Source organism: Lissotriton helveticus, chromosome 9, assembly GCF_964261635.1.
Source record: "Lissotriton helveticus chromosome 9, aLisHel1.1, whole genome shotgun sequence".
Classification (NCBI taxonomy): domain Eukaryota; kingdom Metazoa; phylum Chordata; class Amphibia; order Caudata; family Salamandridae; genus Lissotriton; species Lissotriton helveticus.
This window is the reverse complement of record NC_136070.1, coordinates 491,144,144-491,165,241: the sequence shown is the minus strand read 5'-3', so window position 1 is coordinate 491,165,241 and position 21,098 is coordinate 491,144,144. Positions and strand designations below refer to the sequence as shown.

Sequence of the window (21,098 nt, the reverse complement as noted above, 5' to 3'; positions counted from 1 at the left end):
CTCTCAGGTAGCTAGGTAAAGAGCAGTCTGGTTAAACTAAAGAGGCAAAGTGTCAAGTATTTGGATACACTAAGTAACACAGTGAAAACATCACAAAAGTACTCCTCACCAGTTTAGAAAATAGGCAGTATTTATCTGGTTTGATAACACCAAAAAGATAAAAACCCAACATACACAAGTCAAGAAATGAATTTTGCAAGATTTAATCAAAATGCAGTGCTTAGAACTGAATAGCTCCAACTGGGGCTATCTGGTCGCACTGAACTGAGGCAAATCCAAAAGTTCTGTCTGACCATGATGGGGCACGGGCCGGATACAGGAGTCACGTAGATCCCGGCACTGACAGTACCTTGGATGTGTCATAGCTCAAGGACGATGTGTTGAGCAAAGGAGGGGATGAGTTGCTGTCGAAGGCGATGAGTCAATTCTGAAGTCAGGGCAACATCGCTGATGTGCCGATGTCAGAAAGCGATGTGCATCTGGCCGATGCGTTAATGTTGAACCCCTGGTTATGTCTGGGGATGGTGCTTGTCAGACGTTGGAGATGGAATGTCGGGGGCCTGGGCAACACCAGTAATGCTCCTGTGCTGGGCCGGCAAGATTGGGGCTGCATTGTAAGCCGTGGTCGTTGCACCACTGTCGGCAAGCAGTGTCCACCGCTCAGGTGCAGGCAGTGGCAATGTGTCATGAATGCAGGGGAAATGTGCCAGTTCTGATCGATGCTTTGGTGTAAATATGTCAATATGTGTTGCAGCACCAAACACTAACTTACAAGGGTCCAGGACTGGATTTGGCACCACTTGGTAGATTAGGACTCACAGCAGAGGTGCCCAAGTGCTGGTAGCAAGATGCAGGCAAAGTCTTTAGTATAACTGAGCCTTCAGGAACAGAAGTCAAGCCCTTGGAGAACCATTAGAGATGAGATGCAGGGTGTAGAGAGTCAAGTCCAAGCCTCTCACTCCCAGGCATGAAGCAGCAGGTCAACATAGCAAAGCAAGCAGGAAAGTGGCAGTCCATCCTGGTAGCACAACAGCTTTTTTTCCTGATAGAATATCCCCAGTTCGTGAAGCATTTTTAGTATATGGTGTCAGAGATCCAGTACTTATACCCATTTTAGCCTTGAAGTCGGGAAATTTCAAAGAAAGGTCTTTGTAGTGCACAAGACCCTGCCCTGGCTCCAGACTAACTGCAGGGTGTATGCAACCCTTTGTATGAGGACAGGCACATTGCTATTCAGGTGCATGTTTTAGCTCCTCACTCTAGTTCAGGAAGACCGATCAACCTGAGGATGGACCATCAGGACATGCAGGGCACACCTCAGCTTCCTTTGTGTGTGACAGTGTAGAGAGAATGCACAAAGCTCAGCTGTCACCCAACCCAGACTTGTGTTCCAGAGACAGACAGAGGCACAGAATGGTTAAAATAAGAAAAACGCCAACTTTCTAAATGTGGCATTTTCAGACCTGTAACTTTAAAACAAACTTCACTAAAAGATATGTCCAGAGATACCAAAGTTACTTTTTACATCTTTTCCCAATTGGAATTCACACTTGTAAAGTGTTAAAAGGGAGCTCCAATGCTAATTCTATGGGAGAGATAAGCGTTTCTGTAGAGAAAAATGAATTTAGCAGTTTTTCACTACCAGGACATGTAAAACTCAAAACACAGCCTAACTTTTAAATATACTGTACTTTGCCCATGGGGTTACCTAGGCCTACATTAGGAGTGACATATGTAATAAAAGGAAAGTAAGTTTTGGGCCTGGTAGAACTTGCCAGGTCGAAATGGCAGTTTAAAATTGAACACACAGGCTCTGCAGTAGCAGACCCTATACATGGTTTAAATGGCTACACAATTGGGTGGCACAATCAGTACTGCAGGCCCACTAATAGCATTTCATTTACAGGCCCTGGGCACCTATAGTTCACTTTACTAGGGACTTATCAGCTAATCAAATATGTCAGTCATGGAGAAAGCAAACGCCATTATATTTTAGATACAGAGCACATGCACTTTTGCACTGGTCAGCAGTGAAAACGTGGATGGAGTCCTAAAGCCAGCAAAAACGAGTTTATACACACATTCAAAACAGGAGGTCAGAAAGCAAAAATTCAGGGGAAACCACACCAAAAGATGCCATGTCTTACACCCCACCCCCCAGTGGAGAGCGGGGAGAACTACCCAAACCATTGGGAGTTCTCTTCACTTAGGGGGAAGAATCTAGAAAGACCATCAGTGTTGGTGTTGGTGTGTTCTGTTCCATGTCGATGTTCTACCCTGAAGTGCATTACCTGTAGCGAAATGGACCACCTCAGCAGTTTAGTATTCTTACCCCTCATCTGCATTAACCATCAGAGAGGCAAGTGGTCTGTCTAATCCCGAAAGTGAGTCCCAAAAAACTAGGGTTCTAGCTTCTTCAGTGCCCAGATGACCGCAATTGCACCCCTTTCTATTGCGCTCCACCTCTGTTCATTCAGAGGTAGCCTCTTACTAATGAAGGTTACTGGTTGGTCTGGGCCTTCTTCATTTAATTGTGAAAGTATGGCCCCCACACCATGCTCTAAGGCATCAGTCTGCACCACAAATTCTTCTGAAAAATTAAGAGATTGAGCACGGATCTGTGCCAATACCCTCCTTGAGGATGTCAAAAGCAATCTGGCACATGTCAGTCAAAATCACCTGATGTGGCTATTTCTTGGAAGTCAGCTCTGTAAAGGGCGCAACAATGTTATGTTATGTTAAGTTAAGAAGCTTATATAGTGCAGCAGCTACCCCCACTCCGGGTTTCCCTGCAATTTTATAACACCAGTGGTGCTGTATCGCTTTAGAAATGTCCTGTAATAGCCAGTGATGCCCAAGAAGGCTCTCACTTCTGTCTGAATGGTGTCAATATTTGTTTGCAGGAACTGCACTTTGCTGCCCTCTACTGAGTGACTAGAGTAAGCCAGAGAACCCTGCCCTATTTGGCACAAGCTGGTCTTAATAGTTAGACCTAATCTCTCCTGGGCCTGCAGCACTTCTTCGAGGTGGTGCAAATTGACCTCCCAACTGGAGCTGAAAACTGCAATGTCGCCAAGGTATGCAGCACTGACGTTCTCCAACCCTGCCAGGACCTGGTTGCCAATGTCTGGAAGGTGGCAGGGGTGTTCTTCAACCCAAAAGGCATGACACAGAACTGGTAGTGCCCTTCTGGCACTGACAACGCTGACCTCTCTTGTGGCTTCTCGGTCAAGTAAATCTGCCAGTCAGTGACCCAGATGTTAAATCAAACATGCTGAAGAACTTATCAGCTCCAAGCCAGCTAAAAATGAGGTTAAACAAATAGCAAAAATAGGAGGCCAGAAAGCAAAAACTCAGGGGAAACCATGCCAAAAAACGCCAGGTCTAACAAATACCAACATTTTTTATTGTGGAATGTGTAGCTATAGAGCTTGAACAAAACTGTTTCATATTTAATGGTGACTTTTCTGCCAAGATCTAAGGTGGTGCGATGGGAGCAAATTTTGCTCCCAATATAGGGAACTTGTGTGTGGCCGCTTTTTAGGAGAAAGCCGCCTATAACTGACTCAAACCTCTAGAAAATCCTTTTTAAAAAATGGATTCACTTTGTTCATGATGGACTTCTAAGTTGGAATTTTGAATGAGTTGATTGATTTTCATTATTGGTTAAATAACCAGAACATATACTTACAGTTTACTCCAGATCTCAACACCAGCAGATCAATTTTCGTGATCTTACCATATAATATGATGCAGGTGTACTATATACATGCCTATATACCAAGACCACTGCACTGAACACTCTGTTGAAGTATAACATCCATCATCTTAGGAATCTCAGGGATAGTTACACTTTGGGCACTTTTTATGCAATAGATGAAATTGTACCAAAAAGAATTTTAAGGAAGACAGAAATCTTGCATCTCAGTTGATATATATGGGTTAACCTTACAGATCAGCAAAATAATCTCAGGCACCCACCTAGCTTGTATAAAAACATTTGGGACAGAGTCCAATAACATCAACAAAATAACTTCTAAGAATATGCATATTTTGATTTCAGGGGATTTCATAATTGAGAAACCTATCTTTACATATAAGAGAGCTGAGAATCTAAGAGATAGATTGGTTGAATTATCACGGAACCCATGAGTCTATCCTCATCCAATCATGGGGATTTATGCTGGTGATTGGAATTTACCCATGGGGTGACTGTATGGCATGAAATACCATCTGCAATGTTAAAACATGCTATATACTATTACATATGAGCGATTCTGTGGTCCCTATTTGGACTCTCAACTGTAGACGATAATGTGTTATATATGTTTATATGTACGTCTGCTTTTGTTTCTTCTGACCATATACTGATGTACACAAGCTTTTGTTCCAAGTAAAATCAATAAACAAATATACAACAAAAAAGCAGATCAATTGAAGCAGCTACAGGTAACTAAATGTAAAAATAACAATCTACCAAACATTCAATATACGTCATATTACATAATGAAGAAAATGCAACATTCAATGCTCACATAGTATAGATAACAAATTAACACAATTCTGTGTTTCATTGATTAAAAACAAATATAAAATAATTGTTTAACAGCTGGTTGTAATTCACACAATATCTCAGTGTATTAGCTTCATCCATATAGCCCCTACATTGCTGTAGGTAGGTATTACTGTACCTAAAATGGCCACCACTTCTTCATCCTGAATAACTTCTAGTGATCCTGATACCACAAAGCAGAGAGCATCCACGCTTTCACCTGCATGATAGATGAGATCTCCAGGAGCGCAGTGAATAGTTTGAAACTCTACAGCAAGAGCTCGAAGACAACCATCACTAGCTAATCGAAATGCAGGATGTTCATTAAATACCTTCCTATTCAGATGTACACAGATGTCAGCTCTCATGTCCTTGGGACATATAGCTAGAACCTGAAAAAGATTAGAAAAAAATACATTTTAAAGAAGAAATCATGGTAAGGTCCATAAAAAGGCAACAGATTAGGTTGAATTTACTTTTTAGAATATGATAAATCCAAGGTACCCTGTCAAAACACTCTCCTGACCTGTGGAAGAACATTGTATTGTACAATATTCATGAATAAAGCCTGCATTTAATTACCTTAATTGTATACATTCATAAATCCTAATCCTCAAACACCTTTAAACTGTTTTAATGCCCAACTATTGCAAATGGCATCCGCCTATTTATTTAACCCAGATTTGTTTGCCTTTTTGATCACCTGTTGATGTACTTCTTACTGTGGGTGAATCTCAATATTTGTATCTAACAAACAGTAATCACATGGTAATTGGATGGTGCATGTTTAACATCAGTGTCTGCCTTTGAAGATAGGGCTGCTGAGGCACAACAAGGGTAAGGAGCATGTGAACATTGTGCATATATGTGGTCACTGCAAGTGTGAGACTACCGATGTGCAAAGCCTGGTGCACAGATAGCCTGGCACAGAGGCACATCTGCAGGGTTAGCTATTAACCTGGAGTAGGACTTTTAATGTTAGTGGGCACTCATAGGTCAAGTCAGTATGGTTTACTATTTTGGCAGCAAAGACACTGAATCCTACATTTAGGGTGAAATCTGCCTTAGAGTGCAGTTTCATGTCCCTTAGGCCTTCAAAGCCCTGTGAGTTGACACTAGGGTGAAACATGTGTGCCCACTATGACTGCACAAGGCCATATATGTACACTTTATGGGTCATCCAGAATTTCAATATTTCTCTGGTTCAACTCAGGATCAAAGCCAGGCCATTTGTCACCCTGCTGGGACAAGTTAATTGCTCTGCTCCCCAGCAGGTGAAACAAAGGCCTCCCTTCACAAAAAGAGTATTTAACAGTGCTTCACTCAGGTCCTCAGCAGGAAGGTGTGGGGAAGAAAATCTGCATCTATTAATTAGCTGTCACACTGTACCAGGGCTGGGGGTAGCCCAGGCCCACGAACAAAGGAGGAAGCCAAGACAACTGAAGCCAATACAGGAGGGGGCTCCTCTTTGAAGTGTTGGTGGGAAAGGCCCAGGCAGGGATGTCAGTGAGGGGGCAGAGGCGAGGCAGCAGAGCAGAAGTGATCAGTGACTCCTGGATAACGCCATCTTGAATCATCTCAGCATGCTATGCAGGAAGGTTGAGACTGGGGTAGAGAGGTGATGTGGTACCCTAGGATTGGCCTGGTTTCTAGAGCTTTTCACCCCCATTCAACATCCTTTGTACAAGGGACTGTAAATTCTGCAACAGCCATGGACTACTGGCTGGACAAACCCTTGATGCCCTAAGGGACTAAGGACTCTTCCCCCTGTTGACCCAGGACTAGCGGGTCTCTCCAAGGGCCAGTGAGAATGCCCCACTTTGATCCCCTGAGTATGGACTGGTGTGCCCAAGTAAGATTAAAAGAGCACAAGAGACAGAGGAAAGGAGGAAACCTGCTGCACGGAGTCACTAAAACTATCTCTCTACAAAGAACACCACTTTTGAGGGCAGGAGGCCTGCTGGAACTACTCCCTGCGGCTAGAGATCACCACAAGGAATACAATAAGCCCAGGATTGTCCAAATTGGCCCGCCGCGCTCTGAGTTATGGCTTTTTTAAGTCTGATGACCTTTGACCCCCAGTGAGGTTAAAAATGTATGGGGTTCCAACGCACCAGTGAAAAATTACCACGGGGTGGGCCAACCGCAAGACGGGCGGCAGCTTTCCTATTGGCCCTGCCATTGATCTGTGCTCATGCATAGGAGCGGGCCCCGTAGGAACAGCACAGCCGCGCACAAAGACACACTATGGCTTTTGTGGGGTAGAGCTTGTAAGCAACCCTAAGGGCTAGAATAGTCTTGAAGTCATAGAGGAACACAAAATGGGGGTGAAAAGTGGGCGGACCCTGAGCTCATTTCAATCCCTTCCTTATGGCACCAGGCAGGTGTGCAATCTGCCAATTCTGTCGACTGGTAACCAGTTTATCCCGCAATGTATCTCACAAAGGATTTCTTTAAGATGGCTGACAGATGATGAGCTCCAGCCGAGAGCCCCCCTGCTAGGGACTGACTTTTAGTCTTTATTCTTCTTGGAGCTACCCCCCTTCTTGGACCCCTATTCTCACCTGGGACCAGATCTGATTGTGATCTCCATCTCTCATACTCTCGCATTTGAATTTAAAATGTTTCGGAGTAATCGTGATCATTATACTGACCGTGGAGACCGAGCAATTATGGCCGATGCCCGGTGGAGCTGTCCTCTGCAGCTAGAGCGGAGTCTGACTCTGGGTCACACCATCGGCCGTCACCTACCCAGCCGGACATCGGACATTGTTTTTCACTATTCTTCATGGTTTTATTTGTCTCTCTCTTCGACTACTTTGACTGCTTTATTCCTCCTGGAGTACTTTCCCCCTTCGGGTCTATCTGACTCTGTCTGCTTTCCTCTCCCCTGTTTACCTTTCCCCCATTACCTTCCATTCCCCATATGACGTGTGTCTTGGATATGCTACAAGCTAATATATTATATTATTGTGTAAGCTCATGTTTTTCTCCCAAGCATATATTGATAACTGCAACTGCAACTGTAACTGATATAACTATGTAACAATGTTCTGATGCAATGTCCTATCTCATGTAAAGCGCTCTGATACCTCTGGTCTAGTCAGCGCTATATAAAACTTTTCAAATAAATCGTGGAGAGGGTGCATACATGAGGCCCTCTCTCCACCTCTTCAGTTGCCCCAAGGTTCCGCATCTCCCCAGGAGTTAATGCAAGATAAAGGGGAGCGCCATCACGTCCACCCAGGAGAGAAACAAGGAGCCTGGCACTCCATCTCCGGGTCCCTGACAAGCACAGGAGAATGGAGGGGGGGCAGTTCCACCCCCTCAATAACAATGGCCTTGCCTCTACTCGCTGTGCCTGTGTCTGGAGGGGAGCAGGGCAGCCACTACATACCAGTCACCCTGACCACATGGAGGGGGCAGGGGAGAGGCATGCTACCAGCCCATGCACCAGCAACAAGAACTTATGTTTTGTTATGTTATTGAGTTTTATAATGCAAGCAGCTACTCCTGGGAGTGTCCCGGCATGAGCCTGAGAGGTGCAGGTGGAGGAAGTGATTAAAAAAGAAAAGTTTTGAGATCTTTCTTAAACTGCTCCAGATCCCGGATGCTACACAGAGAAAAGGGCAGAGAGTTCCAGGCCATGGCTGCCCTAACAACCAGGGACCTGCCCCCCATTCTTTGTAGACACACTCGGGGAATCTGTGCAAGCAGCTGAGATGCCGACCTCAAGTGTCTGGCAGGTGTGTAAAAAGCAAAGTGCTTCCTGAGGTATTCAGGCCCACCAGCATGCAGACCACGATGCGCTATGACCAGGGCCTTGAATTTAATACGTTTCGTGACAGGTAGCCAGTGCAGCATTTGCAGATGTTGCTTGACGCTCTTTCTAATGGGAATGTTGAGCACAAGCCTAGCTGCCGCATTCTGGACCACCTGCAGTTTTCTGAGAGTATAATCTGGAAGGCCCATATACAAGCCATTTCACCAGCAACAAGAAGTGCTGGTCGGGCAGGCATCTAGCTGGGGCAGCAGGGGGTAGGCTGCCTAAGAAAAGGAAAAAGAGCATGCACTGCATGGCCACACATTGGTGACAATAAGTGACTGAGCCACTAATAAAATACTCATGCTCCCGGCTGGGATTACAATATAACAATGTGCGGAGCTTATTTGTCTTTGTTGGTTTGGTGCTTGTGGTGGCCCGAGGAGGGCAGTGGCACTACCAACAATGTAGTGGAGTCTACAGGTGGTGTATCAGCCCACCCCCCAGTGAAATTCTAAAGTGACCGTATGTTTGTGGAGTCAGGGAAACTATGACCCTCTAGGATTTTCATTATCATTCCAAGCACTAATAACGTTGGAGCATTTGCTCAACAGCTGGGAGTGCAGCACCCTGTAGGAGCCGGTAGCATGGCTGAATTTCATGAGGCATGAAAGTGTATAAGAAAGACAGACACTTTATGCTTATTTTAAATGCTTTATTATTCATGTATGCTGACAATTATTGTTAAACCATGTTGAATTGCTTTATTGACAATAATCATTGCATTTATACATGGCTAATATTGATGACAGTAAAAATCTGAATTGTAAGGAATGGTTTTACTGTTTGAGATTCTGTGTAACCCTTCTCAAGCAGCAACCAAAATTCTTCTCAGAGTGAAGTCACAAGCAAACCCCAAATTAACTTTTTATCAACACTCTGGTAGCTTGGCACAGAGCAGTCAGACTTAACTCAGAGACAACGTGTAAAGCATTTGTGCAGAACTTCACAGTAACACTGTGCATCACATCGCATTCATCTTCATTTGATCTCCCGAAGGTAGATCATAAAAGATACATACAAGAAGATAGAATCATACAATATAACCATATATGTTAAAAAGACTAAACATTATAGAATAATTTACAATATGTAAACTCACAGTGCATACATTTTGAATCCACAGACATCAAAGCTAAAAACAACAACAAGATGGATACAATGTAAAATAGCCAGGGACAAACTTTCATTTTACCAAACAAGACCCACAATACTTTATAAAATAGAAATTCAAAACTATTTCATCAAAACAACATGCTCCTTCTTTTGGCTAAAACACACTTCAAGAAGCTAACAACTGAGTGGTATACACAGGGGTCATTGAGTTGTAGGTAAAATATGGCGGATTTACATGGAGAAAATCTATGTCTACGTATTAGTGGTAATAAAAATGTCCTTGTGTACTGCAAGTAAAATTGACAAAAGAAGACAAAGTGTAAAATGGTATTGCCTGAATGCTCATCACATTGACAAATACAAATGGAATCTGAAGGATACTGGCCTCTGCGGAAAATAACTTAACCAATGGAAGGAGCCTAACCTAAACTAGGGTGGCAAAGTGAGCTAAAGAATGATGATGGATTCAACTCAGAACTGTGACTGGGGGTGACTGTCTGAAAAGTTCCAGCTATCTGTCCATCATCTCCTAGTGTCTGCTTTATTTGTCCTTAGTTGGCAGGGCATGCCCAGACGTGGGTTGTTTGCTCACTTTGCCACTGTATTCAAGCTAGCATGGCTGATGAAGGGTGTTACCCAGAAACCGGTCCCAGGATGCTTGTTTTCGGTCCAGGGAAGACATGGCTTGGCAGTTTGGGCTGGACTGTTCCTAAGAGGCCCAGGTTTAAGACTGATTTGCATATAGCTGTGTCTGAACTTGGGTGGTGAAGTGAGCTAAAAAATTATGATGAATTCAACCCAGATCTGTGACAGGGTGTGAGTGTCTGAAAAGTTTCAGCCCTCCGTCCATCATCTCCTTGTGTTTGACTTATTTACCCTTAGTTAGCGGGGTATGCCCAAACGAGGGCCCCTTGCTCACTATGCCACTGGATTCAAGCTAGCCTGGTTGATGAAGGGTGTTGCCCAGAAACCGGTCCCAGGATACTTGTTTTGTGTCCAGGGAAGACATGGCTTGGCAGTTAGGCTAGACTGTTCCCATGATGCACGGGGTCGAGACTGATTTTAATATAGCAGTGTCTGAACTGGGGTGGCAAAGTGAGCTAAAGAATGATGATGGATACAACCCAGATCTAGGACGGGGGGGTCAGTGTCTGAAAAGTTTCAGCGCTCCGTCCATCATCTCCTTGTGTTTGCTTTGTTCGCCCTTAGTTGGCGGGGTATGCCCAGACGTGGGTCCCTTGCTCACTTTGACACTGGATTCAAGCTAGCCTGGTTGATAATGGGTGTTACCCAGAAACGGGTCCCTGGATGCTTGTTTCTGATCCAGGGAAGATATGGCTTCGCAGTTCGGGCTGAACTTTTGCCATGAGGCACAGGGTGAAGTCTAATTTTCATATAGCTGTGTCTGAACTGGTGTGGTAAAGTGAGCTAAAGAATGATGATTGATTCAACCCAGATCTGTGATTGGGGGTGAGTGTCTGAAAAGTTTCAGCACTACGTCCATCATTTCCTTGTGTTTGCTTTGTTTACCCTTAGTTGGCAGGGTATGCCCTGACGTGGGTCCCTTGCTCACTTTGCCACTGGATTCAAGCTAGCCTGGCTGATGAAGGGTGTTACCCAGAAACCGGTCCCAGGATGCTTGTTTCTGGTCCAGGGAAGACATGGCTTGGCAGTTTGGGCTCAACTATTCCCAAGAGGCACAGGGTCAAGACTGATTTGCATATAGCTATGTCTGAACTGGTGTGGCAAAGCGAGGTAAAGAATTATGATGGATTCAAACCAGATCTGTAACTGGGGGTGAGTGTCTGAAAATTTTCAGCGCTGCATCCATCATCTCCTTTTGTCTGCTTTGTTCGCCCTTAGTTGCAGGGTATGCCCAGACGTGGATCACTTGTTCACTTTGCCACTGGATTCAAGCTAGCCTGGCGGATGAAAGGTGCTACCCAGAAACCGGTCCCAGGATGCTTGTTTCCGGCCCAGGGAAGACATGGCTTGGCAGCTTGGGCTCGACTATTCCCATGAGGCACAGGGTCAAGACTGATTTGCATATAGCTGTGTCTGAACTGGGGTGGCGAAGTGAGCTAAAGACTGATGATGGAGTCAACCCAGATCTGTGACTGGTGGTGTGTTTCTGAAAAGTTTCAGCACGCCGTCCATCATCTCCTTTTCTTTGCCTAACCTGAACCTTGCCAGCAGTCTTCTCTCATACACATTAATCACATATAATGAGTATGGGGCAGTAGTTTGTACAATTTCAATGATGCAATAATCTCAAACTGCTGGTTTAGCCACTTCAGTTTTTTCCCTAGTAGCTTGTTTTTGCTTTAAAAAACAGTCCTGGACCCAGTTTCTGTCTTTCTTCACATTTGTCTCAGGGTACTCAAACAAGTGGGCACATCCCAGCACTGAGCCATCCTCACAAGATAAACAATCTCTAATGACTGTCTGATTAAGTTTGGCTTCTTTCTTATACCAAATGAAACACCAAAGAGCCCGACCTCAGAGTGAAGTCACAAGCAAACCCTAAATTAACTTGTGATCAAAACACTCTTGTAGCTTGGCACAGAGCAGTCAGACTTAACTCAGAGACAATGTGTAAAGTATTTGTGCAGAACTTCAGACCGTAACACAGTGAAAACACATCACAAAAGGATCCACACCAAACTGGAAAAATAGAGCAATTGTTAATAAATAAAACAAGACCAAAACAACAAGATTCCCATCAGTAAAATTGGAGATATTCAACATTAAAGATTTTGATAAAAGTAGCATGAACATAATAAAGTGCCAACTGTGGATAGCAAAGTACCAACTATGGATATCTGGTCACACCAGACTGGAACAAAGTCTCAGGTTTAGGCCGATCATGATGGAGTGCGTGCTGGCTACATGTAGCCAGTTAGGCCCTTTGAACAAAATACCGTAAATCCTGGGTTGCAGAACATTGAAAGTAGAGGTCTCTCAGGTGGCCGGTGATTTAGCTACAGTGGGGGATTTTGAGGATGAGTCTGGTGGATGCGTTCTGAATGTTTCTAGAGGAGTTTCTGGGGGATGCCGGTGTAGAGTCAGTTGCCATAGTCAATTCTGCTGCTGATGAGTGCGTGGGTGACCGGCTTTCTGGACTCAGTGGGGATCCACTTAAAGATCTTTAGAAGCAGGTGTAGCATGTGGAAGCAGGATTATGAGATGGCATTGATCTGGCAGGTCATGGTGCTTGAGGAGTCCAGGATGATGCCTAGGTTTTGTGAGTGGTTTGCGGGTGTGGGGGGTTCCAAGTGCTGAGGGCCACCAGGAGTCATCCCGGGCAGAGTAGGTGGAGCCTATAATGAGGACTTTGATATTCTCTGAGTTGAGCTTGAGGCAGCTGCAGCTGTTCTTCATCTAGGTGGTGACAGCCTTCATCCCACCGTGGAAGTTGATCTTGGCGACTGTGGGTTCATTGGTGAAGGAGAGAATCAGCTGGGTGTCATCAGTGTAGGAGACAATGTTGAGTCTGTGGTCCCTGACTATGGCTGCAAGCTGGGCTATGTAGATGTTGAAGAGTGTGGGCCTCAGGGAGGAGCCTTGAGGCATACCGCTGCTGATCTCTGTGGGTTTGGAGTGGAACAGCGGTAGTCTTACTCTCTGTGTTTGGCAAGTGAGAAAGGGGCGGGCCCATTCCAGGGTATCATTGCGGGTTCCGAAGTCGTGGAATCGTGTGCATAGGGTGTGGTGAGAGACAGTATCAAAGGTGGGAAAGAGGTCCATGAGGATGAGGATTGCAGTTTTTCCTCGGTTGAGAAGGGTGCTGGACGTCATTAGTGGCGGTGAGAATGGTGCTCTCAGTGCTATGGTATCTTCAGAAGTCGGATTGGGAGAGGTCCAGGATGTGGTTTCTTTCGATGAACTTGGAAAGTTGGGCAATGATTGCCTTCTTGAGGACCTTGGTTGGAAAGGGAAGTAGAGCAATGAGTCTGAAGTTCTTGAGGTCTTTCGGGTGGCAGTGGGTTTCTTCAGCATAGGTTGTTACGAGTCTTCCGGGAAGGTAGCGGAGTTGATGGAGCAGTTGATGGTTTGGCAGATTTCAGGGTTGATGGGGGTGACAGCTCAGTTGAAGATGTGGTGCAGACAGAGGTCCGAGGGGGCTCCAGAGTGGATGCTCTTCATGATCTTGAGGGTGTCATTCGCACTGAGGGAAGTTCAGCGGAGTCAGGTGTCATTGGGTGCAGTGATTGCGGATGGGAGAGTCTTGGGTATCAAAGCTGCCTAAGATGTCATATATCTTGTTAATCTTGTAGTGGAAGAAGGTGCCTGGTTTGTTGCAGAGGTCTTGGGAGGGTAAGATGTCTGCTGCCTCGTTGTCAGGTCTGGTGAATTCTTTGACCACGGCGAAGAGTACTTTACTGTTGAGTGCAGTGGCATTGATCCTTTCTTGTAGGGCTGCATCCTTTGTTGTTCTAAGCGGTTTTGAAGGCTGAGGGGTCTTCCAGGGTCTTGCTGCTCCTCCATCTCTTCTCGCGCGTGTACAGGTGAGTCTGGACTCATGAAGGGCGGGAGAGAATCATCTGACTTTCTTGGGATGTCGTAAGCCTGAGGCTTTCTTCAGGGGAGCTAGGGTTTTGGCGCAGTTGGAGATCCATCAGTGGAGGCCCACTTCCAAGGGTCCAGGACTCTGGCTGTACCACTTGGCAGGGTGGACCCACAGATAGTAGAGCCCAGATGCTTGTTTCAAGGTCGTTGGTACCTTCTGTCCCTGAGGCTCAAGTCAGGAGGCCAGCCAACTAGCCCTTGCAAGCATTTTGGGGTCCTGCGTTCAACAGATGCAGGCCAAGTCCTTCTCACCCAGGCAAGAAGGCTGCAGGCAGCAGGTAAGCAAAGCAGGGCAACAGTCCTTCAGAGCATCATTTAAGCAGAGTGGCAGCACAGCAGTCCTTCTTCCTGGCTGAGTATCCACAGGTCAAGAAGTGTACTGAAGAGTTGGTGTCTGAGGTCCAGTATTTATACCCAGTTGTGCCTTTGTAGTGGGAGAAGCTTCTAGAGTAACGGTTCTTAACCTTTTGCATTCTGTGGACCACCGTAGAAAACAACAAAATATCCATGAGTCTAGAAGTATAGTGGCAATATCCCAGCATAGTTGGCAACAGGAAACTAATAATGTGAAGAAGTGAAAATCCGTTAAAAGGATGGAATCCCATCACTTACCAAGGTGACATACTTCATCATCTGGGATCTCCTCTTGGTTGCACCTAGTGCAACCGGATGTACGACGTTACAACGCGTACTTTTACAACGTGTGCCGTTACTACGCAACTTTTACAACGCAAGTCGTTACAATGACTTGCGTTGGGGGCGCTGGATAGTAAATATTTTAATTTACTATTCCAACTCCAGTCCCCGTGGATAGTAGGGAAGGAGTTGGATAGTAAATTAAACTATTTACTATCCTGGAGCGCCTCCCAGCGCAAGTCGTTGTAACGACTTGCGTTGTAAAAGTTGCGTGGTAACAGTACCGCGTTGTAAAACCTTCGTTGTAAAGGTTGTTCCCCAGTGCAACCAAGGGCTACAACCCGTTCTCTAAAAGGGAGGAGCTCAGGGATGTTTTCAAATCAGGCAAATATCACTAGGATTTGCTAAAATCCAACAGATGTGAAATGGTTAGAGTGAGAGTGGAGAGCCAGGGGAGACGAGGTATTTTTCTCGTGCATTATAGGTAAGCAGGAGAATTGAATATATATTTTTCAGCACACTTAGGTGTTAGAGACGGGGGATTATTCTAACCCTCTGTTGTATGGGCTTTTTGGTAAAACATTAATTGTTTGCTGTTTTCACTTTGTTCTTGTTTTCAGGTGTCATCAATACACCATAATTCCCCGAGAAACCTAGACCTCAGGTCAGTAGGTTGTAATCGGTTCAACCTAGTGTTCAAGTTTTTTTCACCGACACAGTAGCATTATACTCTAGGTCCTGAGGAAGGCCAAGATCACACATAATCACATTGGCTGAAACAGGTAGACCTTGTTTTTCAATCTATGCAGTTATAAATTCCAACTGCATTTGCACTGTTTTTAGATTTGGTGACCAATAGACAACGAATAAAGTTATTTCTCTATTGATAACCAATTTTAATCATCACTTCACATTTTACACAATCTGCACTGCGCCCCACTCTCACTCAAACTTTTTTACATCGGTTGGATTTGAGCAAATCCTAGGTATATTTGCCTGATTTGAAAACATCCCTGAGCTCCTCCCTTTTAGAGAGAGGTTTGAAGCCCTTGGCTGCACTAGGTTGCAACCAAGAGGAGATCCTAGATGATGAAGCACGTCACCTTGGTGAGTGATGGGATTCCGTCCATTTAAAAGGATTTTCATTTGTTCATATTATTATTTTCTTTTTGCCAACTATGCTGGGAGATTGCCCCTGTATTTCTAGACCCATGGATATTTTGTTGTTTTCTATAGTGTATTTGGGGAATATATCCATGCTCTGGTCTTAAAACGTTCCCTTAGACCCTCAATCCATTGGTTTGTTGTATATATTTCTGTGGACCACCACCTAACCATTACTAACAACCAGGGATCTTCTCTGATCAATTATTGGAAACTATGGACACCCACTGAGTAATTACAGAATGCTGGTGATCCCGGCCTACGCATCTGCAATAATTTGACCACAAAAATACACATAACGAATACAGAAACAAGCATTCATTAAACAAATATGAAAATGATAAAATATTTTATTTAATTAAGAAGCATATATTTAAAAAAATCTAAATTTGTATGGGAAGGTTGGAGCTTTTCTAAATTCAATTGAGGGCGCTCATCATCCATACTATATTCTGTATTATGCACTTGCACTGCTCCCATGAATCAATCCGAGTATTCTAACTTCATTTGAAGCGTTCAATGTCAAATTCCTGCACATTTACACAATGCTTTAAAATTTTCAATGGTACATTTTGCTTCTTCATTTATATACACGTAATAATCTGTTAATATTATTGAATTCTCTAAGCAGTCGCGGACCCACTGAGTAGGGTTCGCAGACCCCCAGTGGTCCCCAGGCTATCGGTTAAAAACCACTGTTTTAGAGTTTTACCTTTGAAGCCTGCCTTTCATGTTCTTGCTCCAGACTAACTACAGGGGGTGCGCAGCCCTTTGTGTGGAGGCAAGACACAGCCTACAAAAATATAAGTAGGGCTGTCCCCAGCTTCACCCTCCCATCCAGCCAATGATGACCCACGGAAGCTCTCTGTTGTGTGTGGCTGTCAAGGAGGAATACACAAAGCCCAACTGTCGGCTACACCCATTTTTGCCACCCAGAGATGAACTACAGGCACTGGGTGGCTAAGGCCGGAAAATGGCAGAGGTGGGTCCAGTGCTCGCTACCCCACCAGATTTAAGCTAGCCTGGCTGATGAGGGTTGTTACCCCAAAACCGGTCCCAGGATGCTTGTTTCTGGTCCAGGGAGGACCTGGCCTGACAGTTCGGGCTGGACTGTTCCCATGGGGACAGGGTCAGACTGATTTGCATAGGGTTGGATCTAAACTGGAAGGCGTGGCATGCACAAAAACAATGGATTTAACCCAGATCTGTGACTGGGGGTGAATGTTTGATTAATTCAGCATTTCGTCCACCATCTGTTCTTTTTGCATTTGTCGCCCTAAGTAGGAAAGGTTTGCCCACTCGTGGATCCCGTGCTCGCTACACCAGCAGATTCAAGCTAGCTTGGCTGATAAGTAGTGTTACCCTGAAACCGGTCCCAGGATGCTTGTTTCTAGTCCAGGGACTACCTAGCCTGGCAGTTTCGGCTGGACTGTTCCCATGGGCAACAGGGAAAAGCTTGATTTGCATATGATTGGGACTAAACTGGAATGAAGTGGTGTGCAAAAAAAACTATGGATTTAACCAGATCTGTGACTGGGGTGCATGTTTGATTAACGCAGCATTCTCTCCATGATCTGTTCTTTTTACATTTGTCACCCTAAGTGGGAAAGGTATGCCCAGACGTAGGTCCTGTGCTCGCTATGCCACCAGATTCAAGCTAGCTTGGCTGATAAGGGGTGTTACCCTAAAACCGGTGCCAGGATGCTGGTTTCTGGTCCAGGGACTACCTGGCAGGGCAGTTTGGGCTCTACTGTTTCTTTCGAGAACAGCGTCAAGACTGATTTGCATATGGCTCGGTTTAAACTGGAATGGCGTGGCGAGCAAAAAAACGATGGATTTAACCCAGATCTGTAACTGGGGGTGAATGTTAGATTAATTCAACGTTCCATCCGTCATCCGTTCTATTAGCTTTCTAAAAGTGGCATTTTAGCAATTTTAATTTAAAATCTGACTTCACCATTAGCTAGGATTTCATATTGAAATTCCAAAGACCACAAACATAGGGGCACATTAGGATGGCGGACGGAAAAGGGTGCCGTCCGCCATGGTCGTGGCAAAATCACTTCCGCCCGCACCGCGGAGAATCCGCGGTTACGATTAGGATATTCATGTCAAAAATCTCCGACCGCGGCGGACGGATCACATCAAACACCGTCCGCGGCGGACGGAACACATCTAACACCGTCCGCGGCTGACGGAACCAAAAGAACACCCACCGCCGCGGACGGACATGACCGCGGGAACAGGCCCAACCGCCACCATACCTGCGGAGGGTCCGTCCGCGCGATTAGGATAATGCCGCCATTCCAACGGAACTCACCGCCGCGGAAACAATACCTCCGAAAACGGACCATGACTGCGGAAGGACCACACAAACACCATCCCTGCCGTCAAACTGATTACAAAATGGCAAACGGAAGTAAATAGAAAATACATTAAACAGAACACCCAACCACCTGAAACACCCACCCCCAGCAACTACACGCCCAAATGACACCCCCCCAAGCTCCGAAAAATCCACCTAAATCACCACACCCACAGAACACCTGATTGCCAACAACCATTGTGACACCACCACCACACAGAGTATAAAATGAATCCCTCCCACTACCACAGTCCTTTGCATCACAGCATAGCGGCAAGCAAGAGCCACATTACCACGAACAGCAGACACACACAAACACACATACAACCTGCTCACAAACACACACACCACACAAACCAACACAACACCATCGCTACACACCACACACCTGCACATCCCACCCTCCACAACAACACCTTGCACATCACACACCATGGCACCAAAGAAAAATCCAAAATTCACTGACACTGAGTTGAAGGTCATGGTGGATGAAATCATCCGTGTCGAACCACAGCTCTTCGGCAACCTAGTTCAGCAGACAACCTTGGCAACCAAAAACCACATGTGGGACAGGATAGTGACCAGAGTGAATGCGTCAGGGACCGTGCCACGCACCAAACACGACATCCAGAGGCGGTGGCAAGACCTCAAGGCAAGGGTGAAAGGCATCAGGGCGAAGAACCACCTGCGGGCACACCACACTGGCGGCGGCACTCCCCCGGAGCCCTTACCATTTGCTGAATGGGAGGAGAAGGTGCTGGGCATACTGCACCCTGAGAGCCTGGAAGGAATCGAGGAGGGAGAAGAGGCTGGTAAGTACAAACAAATGACCACGATCACATTGCCATGGTCTACCATGCACAACTGCCAACACACATCTCCCAGGCCCCAATCCATGCATGTGGACCACACAGTCACCCAAATGTGAAGTCCTGGCCACAGATGCACCCACCATGACCAAACACAAATGTTGCCTCCTACGTTCCCAGGCTTGCATGTTGTCAAAGCAGCCAGTACCACAACTCCCAACAGGCCCCCATGTCCACAGGGAGGGTGGTGGTGGGTGGGGTGTGTGAGAGAGGTGTGTGGGGTGTGTGAGAGAGGTGGGTGGGGGCGGTGAGAGACCAGCACCACAACTCCCAACAGGCCCCCATGTCCACAGGGAGGGTGGTGGTGGGTGGGGGGGGGTTGAGAGACCAGCACTACAACTCCCAACAGCCACCCATGTCCACAGGGAGGGATGGCGGTGGGTGGGTGGGGTGAGAGACCAGCACTACAATTCCCAACAGGCCCCCATGTCCACAGGGAGGGTGGTGGTGGGTGGGGGGTGTGAGAGAGGTGGGTGGGGTGTGTGAGAGAGGTGGGTGGGGGCTGTGAGAGACCAGCACTACAACTCCCAACAGGCCCCCATGTCCACTGGGAGGGTGGCGGTGGGAGGGGGGTTGAGAGACCAGCACTACAACTCCCAACAGGCCCCCATGTCCACAGGGAGGGGGGCGGTGGGGTGGGGGAAGTGCAAGAGGTGTGTGGGGGGTGTGCGAGAGACCAGCACTACAACTCCCAACAGGCCCCCATGTCTACAGGGAGGGTGGTGGTGGGTGGGGTGTGTGAGAGAGGTGGGTGGGGTGTGTGAGAGAGGTGTGTGGGGGGTGTGAGAGACTAGCACTACAACTCCCAACAGGCCCCCATGTCCACAGGGAGGGGGCGGTGGGGTGGGGGGGAGTGCGAGAGGTGTGGGGGTTGTGAGAGACCAGCACTACAACTCCCAACAGGCCCCCATGTCCACAGGGAGGGTGGTGGTGGGTGGGGGGTGTGAGAGAGGTGGGTGGGGTGTGTGAGAGACGTAATTGATTTGTAATGTTGTTACCAAAAACATGTCATGTCTACAGCATTGATCATGATAATCTTGTCCCTCAGGTGATCGCAACTTGACTGGCGAAAGCAGCAACCGCCAGCACCAGTCGCCCCCCTCATAGCACGGACTCTCTGGGGACGAACCCATTGCCAGCTCAGACGCAGAGGACGAGGCGGGACCAAGCAGACTACCAGGGCCATCATGCTCCCAGGACATCACTGCATCCACCACCTCGGCCTGTGTCACCACACCATCACCTGCCATAGTGAGCTGTGCAGCCACCACCACCACCACCACCTCCACCACCACCACCACCACCACCAATCCTGCCTGTGCCACCCTGCCTGATCCATCAGCTGATGATGGACCATCAACATCCCAGGCAAGCAGGGAGAGTGGAGGTGAGAGGACACAGGTGAGGGCACAACACACTACCAGGAGTGCAGTTGTCCGTAGAGGTGGGGAAGGACGCCCACCCCATCCTGCCGCCGAAACCCTGGAAGCCATCGCAAGAGTCAATGCCTCCTATAAGCGGGTACAGGAACAGTCTGATCGGGCCCACCAAGACTCACAAGAGAACAGTAATCTGTTGCGGTCAATTGATACCCGCATAGGCCAAATTGTGGACATCATGGGCCAAACAACTGCTCTGTGGAGGGACTGGCTATCCCGCGCCACACCACCACCCCCTCACCCTAGTGCCCAGCGGGACGGCTCCCCAACACCACAGCCACCCACACCTGAGCCCACGGACAGGGAGGTGGCCCCAGACCAACCTGTCCCCACAGCTGTCTCCGCTCCGGTTACAAGACGGAGGGACCGTCCGAGGCTGGATGCAGGTGAGAGCAGTGGTGTTGCTCCATCTACCCGCTCTAAGAGGGGGCACCAATGACTTCACCCTTGTCCGAGTCTGCCATTCACCCTGAAAACTATCCTGTCCCACAATGCCAACCATTGCCACACGTCTGTTGGACTAGCTGGACATCACACATTGTGGTGTCCCCACTGTGTTTTCATC

At 46.8% G+C, this 21,098-nt stretch overlaps 1 protein-coding gene across 1 annotated transcript in view; it reads right to left on the bottom strand.

Moving 5' to 3' along the window:
* KCNH5 (potassium voltage-gated channel subfamily H member 5) overlaps positions 1 to 21,098 on the bottom strand; it is an 875,857-nt gene that overhangs the window by 90,891 nt on the left and 763,868 nt on the right. The window contains exon 9 of the mRNA XM_078660326.1: positions 4,692 to 4,944. Within this exon, the coding sequence (XP_078516452.1) occupies positions 4,692 to 4,944 (253 nt within the window). The remainder of the gene's footprint in view (positions 1 to 4,691; positions 4,945 to 21,098) is intronic.